General features: G+C 34.1%; 1 protein-coding gene and 1 pseudogene across 2 annotated transcripts; one reads left to right on the top strand and one right to left on the bottom strand.

Moving 5' to 3' along the window:
• The first annotated feature begins 1,798 nt into the window (after window positions 1–1,798).
• Window positions 1,799–6,136, top strand: LOC143545525 (uncharacterized; annotated as a pseudogene). The gene is made up of 4 exons (XR_013137442.1): window positions 1,799–1,928; window positions 2,394–3,182; window positions 4,095–4,517; window positions 5,358–6,136. The product of XR_013137442.1 is annotated as an uncharacterized LOC143545525 (transcript).
• Window positions 6,137–7,270: 1,134 nt separating this feature from the next.
• Window positions 7,271–14,607, bottom strand: LOC143545564 (asparagine synthetase [glutamine-hydrolyzing] 2-like). The gene is made up of 13 exons (XM_077037433.1): window positions 14,528–14,607; window positions 13,250–13,388; window positions 12,741–12,836; window positions 12,510–12,651; window positions 11,122–11,217; window positions 10,906–11,000; window positions 10,462–10,623; window positions 10,162–10,242; window positions 9,864–10,085; window positions 8,749–8,883; window positions 7,939–8,106; window positions 7,749–7,856; window positions 7,271–7,535 (listed from the first exon to the last, which is right to left on the bottom strand). Exons 1-13 carry the CDS (start codon window positions 14,605–14,607, stop codon window positions 7,383–7,385), a joined length of 1,677 nt encoding a protein of 558 aa, XP_076893548.1. The 3' UTR covers window positions 7,271–7,382.
• Window positions 14,608–16,398: the final 1,791 nt, after the last annotated feature.

Consider the following 16,398-nt stretch of genomic DNA (forward strand, 5'->3'; position numbering starts at 1 on the left):
CACATGGCAAACCCATTGGAGGTTTTTGAAAAATTAAACACTCATTAATTTTCAATGAAATTTTAATTTTAATTACATTTAATTGTTTATTTATTTTTAAATTTAAACTAAAAAAGTTTTATGGTACTTGTGGGTATGTGTTTCCGGTTATTTTATGGTTCGTGGGTACTTAAAGGTATAAATGAAATAACTGTGTATGATTGGTCGGTGCATGGGTACTACCCATGAATGCCCCCTCCCCTCTTATACTTTTCCTTATTTTATATTCGTGAAAGACTTATCACTACCACAAAATTCATTCCCATAAACCTTTAAACCCCACAAAACTTCCACGTCTTATAATATTACTCTAACCTCTCCAAAAGGCATATGGTTTGTGTGTTGGTTTCAGGCCACCATCACTCCACTAAGGCAGATATCAAACCATTGTCAACCCTCCCATTATCCACACATAATAAGGCTTTTTTAGGTGACTCGTGGTGGTCTAATATTGATGTACGCTAGCGATAGTTCTATATAGTAATATTGACTTCTCAAATTGCTTTCGCTAAACAAATTTTTAATTTTTAATTTTTAATTTGGTATGTATTGCGAACTCTTACTAAATTACTAAACAAATTTGTAATTTGGTGTTAAAGTCCTTCGACCATGTTCTATTTGCTCATAGCTTGAAACAACACCACTTTAACCAGTTGTGTGTTTCATTAATTTATAGTTTGGCTATTCTGACTTGTTATAAAGGATTAGTAGATGCTCTAAATTAAACTTCTTAATATTCTGAGTCTTAAAAATCTATAATTATTTTAACATACCAATGTAGTTTACAATTTAAATATTTTCGAATTACAAATAATTTCTACCTAAAAATCAATGTAGGAGAGTCTTTATTAAATAGTATTTATTTTACTTGATTGTGAAATCGAATTCTATACTCAGTCTCATATCTAGGTTCGCATAATCATAATATGTGGTTAAAAATTACTAACGAGATTTGCGTCACTAAACAAATTATCAAGTACAATAGTTAATTATAACAATTTTAAGTTTCTATTAATTTTAAACTACTACTATACATTTTTATTATTATATAACATTATAACATATGGTAAAGTTAAAATGCAAAGAGAGACAAAAATAATAAGTGTGAGAATGATTTGTGACCACACAAAAAACCATTCAAAAAGAATTCAGAAAAAAAAAATCATAAAGCGGTATATAAATAAAAAACTAAAATGTTTCTCAGTCATACCCGTTCCGGAAAGACACAATACCGAAAATGAACAAACAACACAATGATAAACAAAAAAAGACACAATAGATAGCAAAATATAACACAATGTTGATTAGTATCACAATATCAAGAAAAAAAATACAAAATGTAAAGACAAAAAAGACACAATCAATGACGAAGATAAACATACTGATAAACATAAAAACACAATAATCCTTTTCACTTAACATTGTGTCTTTTTCTAGTTTTATTTTGTTTTTAGGAACAATGAAGACGGTGGAAACATTTGTGTTTTTACATTTTTCGTTTTTTATTAAAATTTGAGGTATGATTTTTTCATTAATTTTTTATTTTTTTTACTACAAATTTTTCTTATTTTTATTCCCTTTGTAGAATAACTTACCCTTATAACTTAGTATCTATAGAGCTTTGTCATTTAGCGGAAGTCGTTCTTAAGCTATGATGCACGAAAACGCCGATAAGGGTTGAGTCCCCGTCCCGGGGACGGTTTGGGGACAGAAACACCGCCGAAACGCGTCGAAAACGTTTCCTAAACGAATCCAGTTAATGGGGACGGGTCCAAAACGTTTCCAGGCATTTGGGGACGTTTCCGGCGACCCTGTAGCGAATTCCAGCTGTGAATTCCGTCGCCGAAGCTACACTTTCTACCGGAATTTCCCAGGAAGAAGAAGATTGGGTGAGTAACATGTGAAATTGAATAGCAGTTTGGTTTTAGGTTTTACAAATTTAGTTTTTTTAATATTTAACCCCTTTATGTTTCACTTGTTTGCACCTAGTCCCTAAAACTTTAAACCTTTACATAAAAGGTGTTTTCCTCCAATCTAGTCTCTCTAGAGATTTGTATCTTTCATTTGTAACCCTAATTATTAAAGTAACATATTCATTTCTTAAACAATATATATCTATTTTATTTTGAAATTTGTTTAATATATTTGTATTATATATATATATATATATATATATTAATGTACCCTTACCGTACCCGTATTTTAGATTTTTTACTTTTGCCGTTTTCCATACCCATAACGTCCCCACACCTTGGTCCCGTACCCGTTCACGTGGTACTTAGTTATTAAGTTCTAACCAAGACAGACAAAGGATGCAAATACAAGACTATTATTATTTATTGGGCGTTTACGAGAAAAGGACTCCGTTGAAATATGCTTCTCTCCGGCAATTCTTCAAACAATCACTCGCCACTTGTCCACACACACTCCAACTCCAACTCTAGACTTCAATTCATTCCGAGACATGTACACTACCAATCTCAAAATCACCACTCTCTCTCGCCAAGGCAAACTCCACCTTGCCCACCAACTGTTCGACCAAATGCCCCAACGAGACACCGTCTCATGGAACTCCCTAATCACCGCCTACTGGAAACACGGCTACATCCACCAATCCAAACACCTATTCGACTCCATGCCCGTTAAAAACGTAGTCTCCTACAACTCCATGATCGCCGGTTTCATCGAAAACGGGTTAATCCAAGAATCAAAAACACTGTTTGATTCAATGCCCGATAGAAATATATCATCTTGGAACGTTATGCTTGCTGGGTTTGTCAAGTTTGGTATGTTTGAGGATGCGGTGAAGGTGTTCGATGAAATGCCGAAGAGGAATGTGATATCGTATACCGCGATGATCGACGGGTATGCGAAGATGGAAAAGGTTGAGAAAGCTAGGGAGTTGTTTGAGACTATGCCGGGGCGGAATGAGGTTTCGTGGATGGTGATGATTAGTGCGCACGTGGAGAGTGATCGGTTTGGTGAGGCGAGGGAATTGTTTGGGCGGATGCCGTGTAAGAATGTGGTGGCGGTGACTGCGATGATTATGGGTTGTTGTAAGGAGGGGAATGTGGATGAGGCGAGGGTGTTGTTTGAGCAGATTAGATACAAAGATGATGTTGCGTATAATGCGATGATAACGGGTGTGTTATGTTTCCTCAGCACTTTATGTTCATGGTAGTTTGTTACTTTACTATAATTATTTTTAGCACTTTTTAAGCTTTTGTATGTTTTATAGTTTAGAGTTATCTAGATTACTATAGTCTGCACGTATAAAGAAAAAACGAAGTGGTTTTTGGAGTCAGGGGTGTGCATAGGTCGGCTTTGAGCTGAAAACCAAATGAAAAACCAAAAATTCAGTTTTTGTGTTTTTGAAAACTGTTTAGTTTTGGTTTTCACAACCTGTTCGGTTTAGTTTGGTTTTGAGTTTTGCCATTTGGGCTTGAAATTTTCGGGTCAACAAAAGATGACCCAGAATAATGAATTTCGGCATAAATTTGTTGTTAACTAATGCTTGGTTAATTACTACACATTTGGTTCTAAAACTTTTGAGCTGGCAAAAACTGATGCAAAATAATGAATACGGATCAGAAGCTTTGGGCCTAATTGCTTTTAAGTTTTAATTACTTAATTAATTATTACGCATTTGGTCCTAAAATTTTTGGGCCAATAAAAACTGACCCAAAATAATTAATTAAGGTGTGAAACTTTGGGCTAATTTTTTTGTTAATTAATAATTAATTAATTATTACACATTTGATTCTAAAATTTGATTTACACCATTTATTAGTTTACTTAAAATTCAAAAATAAAAATTATAATTCATAAATTCATTATAAAAAAGTCAGGGTTTAGTTTTTGTAGGTTCTGTTCAGTTATCAAAGTCAGTTCGGTTTTTACGGTACGGTTCAGTTTTCAGTACATGCAAAACTGACACCCAACCGGAGATTTGATTATTGATAAAATCATAAAATAAAACTGTCGATTTTGGTTTGGATTCGGTTACGTGTCGGTTAGTTCAGTTAGTGACTACATTTGTTTGTTTTTTCTTTCAGGTTATGCTCAAAATGGAAGAGGCAAAGAAGCACTAAAACTACTAGTAGACATGATACGTAGTCGGTTAAAACCAGACTGATACACACTCGTTTCCATGCTTACTGCATGTTCTGGTCTTGCTTCATTAACTGAAGGCCAACAAACACATGCACTTGCATTCAAATATCATCTTGACACACATGTTTCTGTATGCAATGCTTTGATCACTATGTACAGCAAGTGCGGGTGTTTAATGGAGTTTGAGTCAGTTTTCGAACATATTTGTAATCCAGATGTTGTTTCTTGGAACACGATCATTGCTGCTTTTGCTCAACACGGATTGTATGAGAAAGCTGTTTATTTTTTTAAGAAGCTGGAGGTGGATGGAATTGAACCGGATGGGATAACGTTTCTTAGCATGTTGTCGGCTTGTGGTCATGCAGGTACAGCTAACATTCTATGCCTGTAACAAACACGAACGAGGCATGTTCGTGTTCGTTTGTTCATTTAGATTAAAACGAACAAATGATTGGACATGAATAATTAAAAGAATGGGGGTTTTGTTTGTTCGTGTTCGTTCTTAATCAAATGAACTTGTTAATAGTATAAACAATCATAAATAAATGGACATGACTGAGAGAACATCAATTTAAAAGTAAACATGAACATCAATCTGTTGAGCCTAAAATAAATATAAAAACTAGGCTAAATTGTGATAGGTGATTTTTTATTTCATAAAACTGGACTAAATTGTAATGGGCCATAAAAGTTCAGTTGGATATATAAACAAATGAAAACGTAAACCAGCGAGCATAAATGAACGTAAACAAATGAGCATAAACAAACAGATGAAAAGTGTGTTCAAGTCAGTTCGTTTAAGTAAATGAAAAAAAAATGTTGATGTTCATTCATTACTTCATTTATTAAATAAACAAACATAAACAAGCTTTCCACCGAACGGTTCACAGAACGTTTCTTTTACAGACCTAAATAAGTCAAACGGGTCAACTTAAAAAAATAAATGAATAGTCAATTGTTATCCAAAGTGTATCAACTGTCAACAATGCATAAAGCCTTCTATTATCAGTATAATAAAATAGTTTTCTTAGTCATACATGAAATGTTAAATAGGTATAAAGTCAAGTGAATAAAAGTCAAATTTATTTTCTAGTCAGCTTGATCCGACCCTGTTGACCTCTACCAATTTTGACCCATTATCCAACATACCCGATCCAACCATCTTGCCACCTTTTTTTTTGCAGTTGATTTTATAATTTATACAGGTATGGTAAAGGAGAGTTTATATTGGTTTGACTCAATGAAAGATACTTACAAGGTGGAACCAAGGTGTGAACACTATGCTTGTTTGATTGACATTTTGGGTCGATCGGGTCAAGTTGAGGCCGCTTATAAAATGATTAAAAAGATGCCATTTGAACCCGACTTGGGAATTTGGGGTGCGATTCTAGCAGGATGTCGGTTTAGTTTAAATATTGAGTTAGCTGAATTAGCTGCAACTGAAATTATGAGGTTGAATCCTAAAAACTCGGGGACTTATGTTATGTTGTCTAATAATTATGCCGCGGGTGGTTTGTGGAGGAAAGTGAGTCGAGTGAGACATTTGATGAAGGAAAATGAAGTTAAGAAGCAAACCGCGTTTAGTTGGATGGAGATTGATAACACAGTGCATTATTTTGTTGGAGGAGATGCATCACATTTAGCAATTGATGAGATTCATCATATTATTGTTCAACTTTACTTGCAAATGAAACACGTGGATAAGGAATGTTACTTAGGTTAGCAACACATTACATATCTATATTAATGATTCTTTGTTTCCAATTAAAATGCTCCTGCATCACTCCACCTCTCGCCCGTTTTGATTAACAGGGTAATCTGTATGCCTGTTTTCTCAGATTCCAAAACACTCGGTTCCATTGACTGCATTGATGCCAAAACGGACTCATGATTATCCAAAGCAGAATTTGAATCACGTACTATATTTAGGCCCGAGGCATCTTCAATATTGGGCACGACATCCTTTATCAAAGCATAACTTTTAATAAAGCCAGTCTGAACATCCATAAGAGTATCAGAAGGTACATCAGACCCGTTTGCCATTGCATTCGGGCCAGAGACATATTCACTAGTTTTGAGCCATAACCGAGGATTCATTATCAACAGCCCCCCCCCCCCCCCCCCTCTTCCCCAAATGGATTATTTTGTTTTATTGATCCAATAACCAGTGCCATTCCCAATCCAAGATACATTTATACTGGGGCCGAGTGGATAGCTTCGTTCTCTCAGTAGTCAAGTGCTCATCAACAATACAGTTGATTAAATACTTGCAACTTTATTTTGTAAATATGTAGTGAAACTTTGTTTCATAATTCACAATGTCTGCACCTAAAGGATGTTTACCTAATTATTTGAATGCTTCAACTTTATTTAATATCATTCCACTTACTATTACGAAATACCGCTGTAACGTGCTTAAAATAGTTTCTGATTTGAAATGTAAATAACCATATCTACTTCAATATCCACTTTCCACAACTAGTTTCTAATTTGAAATTGCTAATCATAAGCCCTTAACGGATTTTGAGATTTGTCTCAATTATATGATTAACGCAATAATTAGGGTGTCAATCATGTCTTCGTTGGTTGATTTGTTCAACCAGAACACAAACAATATATTCATGTCAAAAACATTAATGGCCGAGTCAAAGGGGTAGTTAATCGACTTAGAAAGCTGTAAAATGGGTTAAAGAAGTCAAAGGCAGACTAATGAGCCTAATCGTTAGTTAAAGGGTTAAACAAGTCAACCTAGACATGGCCCGTCATTAAACAGAAAGTTGATTGTTTTGTGTTGTGTTTTGGTCCAAATCAGAAGTTACCACCCGCAACGAACGATAATTATAGTGATTCAAGCATGGATCTTTTACACATATATGGATGCATACAAAATATAGGATCCAAAAATTATAAATTTTGAAGTCGTCGCCAATATTTTAACAACGTAAGGTCAGCAAGTTTGACATTTCTAGCTTTGTGTTCAACTCTGTGGTCAACGACTCAACGTTGAGAATTATGCGACCTAAATTAGTGCAAAATGAGAGTGAAAAACACCAATACGATTGTTCTAAACTTCCTAGTTTATTTATAAAGCATAACTAACGTCATTGAAAGATTGGAATCATTTCCAATCATTTCATACCTTTTATTACATTTCTTTGTTCTTATTCACATCACCAAACTAATTAACCAAAAACCAACTAAACTGTAGGGTCCGCCATCATTAACCAGATTCACTTGGTGTCTTTGTAGGCGGCTTCATGAACCCCCAGAGCTGCTCGGCCAGACGGGTCAAAGTTTTTGGACCACGACGCATCCCACTCTACTGCTTTAGCCGTGCTGCATGCCACACTTGGACCCCCAGGAACCGTTAATCTTGCAGCATTCTGCGTCAACATAAAAACTATATGTCATGTACAAGGACACTAATTTTATGAATAAATAATGTAAAAACTCTGCTATATTAATAAGACAACATTTCACCGATAATAATTTTAGCATTTTATAAAGGAGTCAAAGTGCGTGTGACTTTATTTGAACAATATTAAAATTTTGTTATTATTTTATAACTTTCTAAAAATAACAATAACTGAAGGTACCTTAGGGAAGAACTTCTCAAAGATGGTGCGATAGTAGTAAGGTTCCTTTGTCACAGGGGTGTTTTCGGGATAAACAAAGTTTGCATTCGCTAACATCGAATCAGTAACCTGAAAACATCATTCAATCTGTCAATAATAATATTGGATTTTATGCACAAATTATATTAAATTTTGAAGACGAACAACCGACCTGTTTGTTTGCATGATCTTTCAGCCCATCAATCCAACTGTATCCAACTCCGTCACTAAACTGTTCCTTTTGCCTGTATAATATATGCTTTGGAAGATATGGCTTCTCTTCATCATCAAACGCATTGCGCAATACCCATTTTTCAATTCTCCCAATGTAGCGTTGAATCTATTATAAAAAAAGTATAATAAATTATTATGCTCGTATATGTTTGGTTTGGTTTAGCTTTATGTTTTTAGAAACCGGTTTTTCAGTTTGGTTTCGGATTTGCTACCAACAAAAAACCAAAAGGCCGAACTGAAGCGAACCGATTGGAACCAAACCGAGCCGGAAAAACCGACAGTTTGGTTTTATGTTTTTCAGAAACCGATTTTTTTGGTTCGGTTGTGATTATGGTATCAACCAAAAACCGAAAAAGCGAACCAAACCAATTGGAACCAAACCGTACCGAAATAATCAACAGTTTGGCTTTATGTTTTTAGATTATAAGAAATCAATAAATGGACATGGCCCAAAAAGTTTAGGCCCAAATGTGTAATATCAATTAATAATAAATTAACAAAAATATTAGGCCCAAAGTTTTAAACTCCATTTCATTGTTTTTGGACGTTTATTGGCCCAAAACTTTCAAGCCAAATAGTAAAACCGAAAACGAACCGAACATATTGTGAAAACCGGTTTTTGGTTCAACTTGAGCCCAAAAATCTACTAGTAGCTTTTGCTATGAGTGGGATTTTACTGAATATGTTTGTTTGTTTACACAAATAAGTGATAATTATTTTATAGACACATTCTAAATTATCGTCTTACCATCTTCCACTCTGGGTCAATACTCATTGCAACATCAATGAACTCCTTATCTAGAAAAGGCACACGCGCCTCAAGACCCCATGCTGACGTGGACTTATTTGCCCTCAAGCAATCATACAAATGAAGAGCCTTGATCTACATGAACAAACCAACCATTCACAATCATTAAAAACTATGATAGTCCCAACTAGGGCTGTAAACGAGCTGAGCTGGGCCAGGGTGAGCTTAGGCTAGGCTCATTTATCTTAGCAAGCTGAAACATTGAGTTCAAGATCGGATCGTCAAAAGCTAAAGCCGGCTTGTTTATTTTTAACAACTTATAAAAAAAATTATACATAGCACATATAGATAGATATAAAAACTAGAATTAATATTTGTAGCACACATAATTCATAATTTAAAATATATATAACTCATGATATATTTATTAAAATTTGGGTTATAATTTTAGAATATAACTTATACATATCAAAATTTTGGCTTTAACTTTGAACAAGCCAAAAGAGAACTTTTAACAACTTCTTTTTTCCATTAAAAATATGACGCCCCAACTCAGCTCATTTAACTTGACAAGCTAAAATATGAGCCGAGCTAGTGTGGGCTCGCCCGGCTCGTTTAACTTGACAGGCTAAAATGCTGAGCCTAAGTTCGGTGCGCCAAAAGTTCGACTCTGCTTTTTTTTTTAACTTTGTTTAACTAAAAACAATATTTGTCACATATAAAAATTTAGAATTCATAAACTCCATAATTTATATATAATAAAATTTGGCTTTTATTTTTAAAGGAGCCAAACAAGAATTTTCATTATTAAGAGAACTTCCAATACTTTTTTATTTTTTTCAATTAAAAATTTCATATGCCTTTTAAGTTACAAATATAGACAATACACACACGCGCATATAAATTTGGGCTTTAGTTTAAACAAGCCAACAAGCATGACACAAGCCAAGCTGACCTTAGCTAGGGCTTGGGTTCGGCTCGGCTTGTATACAGACCTAGCAGATTTCGAGCAAGGTGCAAGTTTTTTTAACAGGTCGAGTTCCCAACATTTAACAAAGTAAAAGCAAGAATCACTATTAAAAAAAATTAAAAATTAAATAAAATAATTATCAAACCTTTCTACATGTTTCCTCATGAAACTCCTCCTTGTTAGGAGCCTTGTGAAAATACAAATAACCGCCAAATATTTCATCCGATCCTTCACCCGAAAGAACCATTTTGACTCCCAACGACTTGATTTTACGTGACATTAGAAACATCGGTGTGCTGGCTCTAATAGTAGTTACATCATAAGTTTCAATATGGTAAATCACCTCTTCAATTGCATCGATTCCTTCCTAATATACATCATACGAACATATGCGTATATTTTAGATTTTGTTTATCTAACATTAAGTTAAAAAAAAGATTTACCTGAACAGTAAAGTAAAACTCATGGTGTCGAGTCTTAAGATAATCAGCAACCTCTCTCGCAGCAACCAAATCAGGAGATCCCTGAAAAAAGAAACAAATTTACTTACAACTTGTTTGCGAGCCCAAACTGAATATAAAGCTTGAAATGACCCAAGCTCAAGCTCAAGCTCTCGTAAGTTAACCGAGCCTAGTCGTGCTCTAGGTGTATTTGTTTGATCCCTTACAAGTTTTGAAATTCAAATTGTGTCTCTCTTTCGAAACAATAACTAACATATGTATGCATAATAAAACAATGCTGACCTTCAATCCGACGCAGAACGTATGCAGCTGTGATCCCCACTGACAATAAGCTTCCGAATCGATCAAATGGCGTGAAGCAACAGCAGCAACAAGAGACGAATCAAGGCCTCCAGAAAGAAGTACACCGAAGGGTACATCCGTCATTAGTCTTTTAACCACCGCCTGTAAATATATGAAATGGATTTAAATTAAGAGAAAATTGCACAAATGATCCATGTGGTTTGGTCATATTGCAAGTTTTATCCCAAAAACTTTTAAAAAAAATTCAAACTTATGCTTGGTCCAAACATTTGTAGTAACATTTATATTAATTACAATGAACCTTATGCTAGGTCCAAAACTTACGCTTCGTCCAAACTTGCAATATGGTTAAACCATTTCCTCTAAAATAACTTTCAAATCATATAAAATAAAAATATTCACTTATATTTAATTACAATTAACCTTCTCAAAGGCGTTGCGTAGAACAAGGGGATCGTATGGGGTTGAAGGAACGCGTTCTGAATACCATGTGGGGTTATACCACCGTCTAAGCCCACCTGTAACATGAATATTACAATATAGAAACTTGATTATTTTGATTGATAAAATTAAATTATTTGTCTCATTTTGGAACAATTATGTTATACTGTATATAATAAATTACGATGAATACGATACCACTTTTGCTAGAATATATGTGGCCAGGAAGAAATGACATAAACTGTTCACAATCATCACTCAAAGCCTTCATTTCCGATGCAAACCACACAGAACCTGTCGATGAAAGTTATAAGTTTAAAACAAACCCATAAAAAATAGTTCCTTTGATAACGGATTCAGTAAAAAACAAACAGATAAAAAATAACTTCATAATATGAGCAACAATATCGTTTTTATATCAGAAAAAATGGATATACATAGGGGTAGGGATGTGAATCTCTTACACGGAATGACCCTAACATGAAATTCGCGGGTTTGGGTTTGGTGTAAATCGTAAACAAGTTTGGGTCATATCAGGAAGAACCCGCAACCCGTTTAACTAAACGGGTTGGATCAACTCATCATGTCCGCAAATTGACCCATTTAACGCATTTATATTTTATCTTTTCTTTTAAATGTGTTTTATGTAATAAATTAATTTGATTGGGTATCTTATGCCAAATAATAAAATTAAAAAGGAAATTGACTTAAGATTACTTATAACTAAAATGTAATTGTTTTGTACAAATTTGTATATTTTGTTACAAAAATGTAAAGTTAAGAATTTATATGTCATCATCATCAACATCATCATCGTACTCAGTAAATCCCACCAATAGCAAAGCTATGGTAGGGTCTGAGGAGGGATGTAGACAGCCTCACTACACTTTAATTCAAATTGAGTTTTAAACACTTAAGCTAATAAATAGGGTGAATTTCATATATATTTACAAACTTAACAAAGTAAAAAAACTGTTATTTTTAAATCGAGTCAATTGCAGAAGCAATAAAAAGAGTCGTAAGAAATGAAACAAGAAAAAACGAAAGGAAAAAAAAGCAGTAATAAGACGATTTAAAAGGGGGTAATAATAAGTTTTAAGAAAATTAAGGGAAAATGGTCATATAATCAATTATTTTTATGGAATAGATATATGATATTTTGATTATTCTATAAGGATATATATGATAATTAGAATTTGGTTTGGATATGCATGATATTTTGTAAGTATTATAGGGGATATATATGGTATTTTGCAAGTTTGTAGAGCTATATATGAAATTATCCCCAATAAATATATAATCAGATAATAAATGTGGTTATAAACATTGTTATGATAAAATTGCTATACATAAATACATATAATGTGATATATATATATATATATATATATATATATATATAAGATTGTAATTATAATTTATCAATACATAAAGGAATTATATTAAGTATCCAAATAAAATTATTAACAAAGAATAAACGAGGCGAGCTGGAACTTTAGACATAAAGCTCAAAATTAACCATGCCAAGCCCAAGCTCACCTGAGCTCGGGCTCGACTCAGCCTGTTTCACTTGTAGATAAACGTACCATCGAGGCCCCAACCAATGTAAAGTGGAGTGATCCCAATCGCGTCCCTTGCTGCTATGTAACTTTTATCACGTTTGTCTAGAAGCACAAAAGAGAACATTCCATCCAACATATGCACAAAGTCTTCTCCATATTCTTCATACTAGTAAAAGCATAAATATTTCAAATGTTATGTATATCCTTAAATTCTGCTAAAATATCAATTTTGACAAATCTACCCTTTCTACTTACAAGATGGGCAATCACTTCACAGTCGCTTCCGGTATTAAACGTATGAGACTTCAGTTGCTCCTTCAACGCTTTATGGTTGTAAATCTCCCCATTCACCTAATAATTGTAATTAAAGAGTTACATAAAATTGCACAAAATGATCCCTGTGGTTTGAGCAAATTGCAAATTTTGTCCCTAGATTTTAAAAAATGCAAAATTAGTCCAAATATTTGTGGAAGGGTTGCACGATTAGTCCCAACGTCAATCTCAGTTAGTTTTTAGCACATAAGTGATGGCACATGACATCACTTTTCCATGTAAAACTAAGTAAGATTAAAACAGTGGGGACTAAACGTGAAACCATCTCACAAACATTTGGACTAAGTTTGTTTTTTTAAATATGAGGACCAAACTTAAAATATGATCAAACCACGGGGACCATTTGTCCAATTTTATCTAATAATCATAAAAAGGTGACAGTAAATGTAACAATTACACGTTCTGATGAAAAGAATATTCATTCAACTTACTGTCACAATAATGGATTTGTCTTCATTATAAAGTGGTTGATCCCCTGAAGCAGGATCTACAATCGCTAAACGTTGATGAGCAAGATAACAGTCTTCCTCACTGTGGAGCCCACTCCAGTCAGGACCTCGGTGGCGTAACCTAACAGAGTAAAAAAACAGACTGTAAGATTATGAAAGACTGAACTGATTACCATTCAATAGGTGATTACAATATAAAGATTATAGAGATGTAAACTGGGCCCGTGGAACAAAGTAACCCTGATGATAATATACATTCCTATATCGACAGTTAAGCACTTACCTAATGTAACTCGCATGTTCATAATTCCATTTCAAATTTTGGAACAATTACAGTTGGAACAGACTAACTGTTTTTTATCAGTTAACTCTTAAAAGGAAGCCTAACTACCTGGGTTTTAAAAAGCAAGCGCCACACCAGGGCAGTAGGGTCCACTCGCAAAGACGCGTGATATTTATATATATATTGATACTTTGTTATATTTTTGGTAGGTTTCTAGTATCACATACCCAAAATTTAGGCATTAAAACTTCTGTACATGATAACTACAAGCGAACTAGTTAAAGAGATTGGTTAAATGTAGAGGCGTAAATGAGTCGAGCCAGAGCTCAAGCTCGGATCGTTTAACTTACAAGAGCTTGAGCTCGGCTGAGTAGTTTTTCTGACTTGAGCTCGGTTTGGCTTCGGCTCTTTAATTATTTATTATTTAAATTATTTAAATTTATAGAATTTTTATTTATTCTTTTATTGTAAACTTATATGTCAAATAACATACATTAAATAAAAACTATATAAATAGTAGGCTCGCTGTTACTCGCTAGTTAGCTCGAGCTCAATAAGTGAAACTCAGCCTCGGCCTCATTTATTAACAAGCTTACTTTAAGGCTTGAGCTCGTTTAAGCTCGAATCGATTCAAGCTCTTATCAAGCCGATTTCAAGTAGCGGCTTAGCTCATTTACAGCCTAGTTAATTGCACAAAGTAAGGCTCTGTCTCAGCTTTCATTTCATTATTTTTAAAAAAATATAACATTAATATCATCCATTTTCAGGTCAAACAGATTAAACGGAATTCGTATGGTTTTAAATTCTAATTCTAATAATCAGACACAGAAACATAACGCTTGATTATAATACAGTAAATTATAATTAAATGTGTGCATAGCAGAAATAAGAAAACCTGAACAAGTATTATAATCTAACAAAATCAATAAGAGAAGAGACATGCATAGCCGACTGAATTAATAAGAGAGATGCAATACCTTCTGGAGAGTTCGATGATTCTGGCTCGTTTGGCTTGAGAGCAGTCGACGCATCCGAATACGGCAAGTATTCCACACATGGCGTTTAGTTTTATATTATTATTTAAGGAATGAATTACGGTTGCTATAAAAACGCCCTAGTATTTGGGGAAATTCTGGTGATAAATGGTATTAATTAATTTTTATAACAAATCAAATCAACTTGCTTTTATAAGCTTTAAAATATCTCTGGGGCATGGGTAAATAGGGGTGTTTAAAATGCCCGAACCCGATTAACACAACCCGACCTGAATTCGAATAAGCTAATTAAGATCGAGTTTAATATGGTCAAAAAGTATTAGTCGGGTTATTCGGGTTGACCCGAATAGTTATTAGGGTCGGATTTCGGGTCTATTTTAGAAAAAAAAAAAATGGGTTTCGGGTTAACCCGATTACCTGTTGTTGTACTGGTTATGTTACTGAGGATTTATGCCCAAAGCCCAAGTCCACCTACAATACAATTCAATTATTATAATTGTTATAGATCACAGATCTCCAGATATCCAACCGTTGCCACTCGCTCAATTTTTAAACTAAGAAAATGATGGCCCTATTTTGCTAATGAAAGATAATCTCCAATTGTTTTTGAATGTTTGTCATTTATTAATACCGGTTCCTGTTAACACCAAGTGATTTTCAAGTGATATTTCACACAACTTGCAAGATATGAAGGCCCGTTTGTTTTTTTAGATATTTAAGTCTGAATCTGAATACCACATCTGAATGTTAAGAGGTGGTTCAAATGTCTGAAATCTGAAACATTAAGAGGTGGAGGCTAGAGACGAACCTCTAGTCGTCGGAGATGGAGCCTAGTCTCCGGGTTAGAAGTTAATGGAGGCCGGAGACAAACGTATGTTTTTTTAGGTTAAGAGGTTTTCAGACCCACTAAAAGCTCTTACTGGTTCAGATGCTATTAAAACGTTGAACCTCTTAATGCCAGAAAAAAACAAACAGCCCCACGTCTGAATACGTCTGACCGAATCAGACGTTTTCCTCTATTCAGAGAAAAGAGACAAAAACAAACAGGGCCGAAGTTTGTTGCAGTTTTCATTATGCAAACATAAGGGTATGGTATTGACTTATAATATTAGTCAACAATATGTTTTCTTATTTTAGTTGCATTATTGGCATTATTCACATAATCACATTTCACACAGATCGACACACATAGTTTTCGTGTTACATGTGAAGGTGATGAGAAGGTGTTTGAAACAAGTGCTCCCTTACCTTGGTGACTAGCATCACGGGTCATAAAATACACATATAGATTGCAAATGATAGTTTTATCAAATACTTGGGTTATCTGAATTAGGTAGTTGTGTTTATTGAATTAAGCTTAAAATGAAGAATAACCCGACCAACCCGAACCTTAATAGGGCCGGGTTTCGGGTAAGTTTTTTTTTAAATCCCGATTAACCCGAAACTCGATCGGGTTCACCCGATTAACACCCCTAATAGCATCATAGGGGCATCTTGATCTGTAGTAGTTTCGATAAACATTGTAGTAATGTCATTCTTTTATAACTAATCAAGAGTTATCTACACTATCAAAACGTATGTGCAAACTCGATCGAGATCACCGTGATACACGTTATTTTTTATAATTTTTGTGATGCGCTCAGTTATGTTTTGTCCAAAAATCCGTTGTGTGATGCGATCTTTATTATAAAATTATTAAAATTCTAAAACATGGTTAAAATTTCAAAACATGCATTTTTATGGCAACACCACATTATGAAATTTTATTTGTTAGTGTTCAACAAAGGTAGTTTATTACTTAAGTTGAATAAAAACAGAGAAGACTAATTGAAGTCGCTAATCATTTATCTTCT

The sequence above is a fragment of the Bidens hawaiensis genome, unplaced genomic scaffold, assembly GCF_021521415.1.
Source record: "Bidens hawaiensis isolate Kalapana, Puna unplaced genomic scaffold, B.hawaiensis_p1.1 tig00013980_1, whole genome shotgun sequence".
Classification (NCBI taxonomy): Eukaryota; Viridiplantae; Streptophyta; class Magnoliopsida; order Asterales; family Asteraceae; genus Bidens; species Bidens hawaiensis.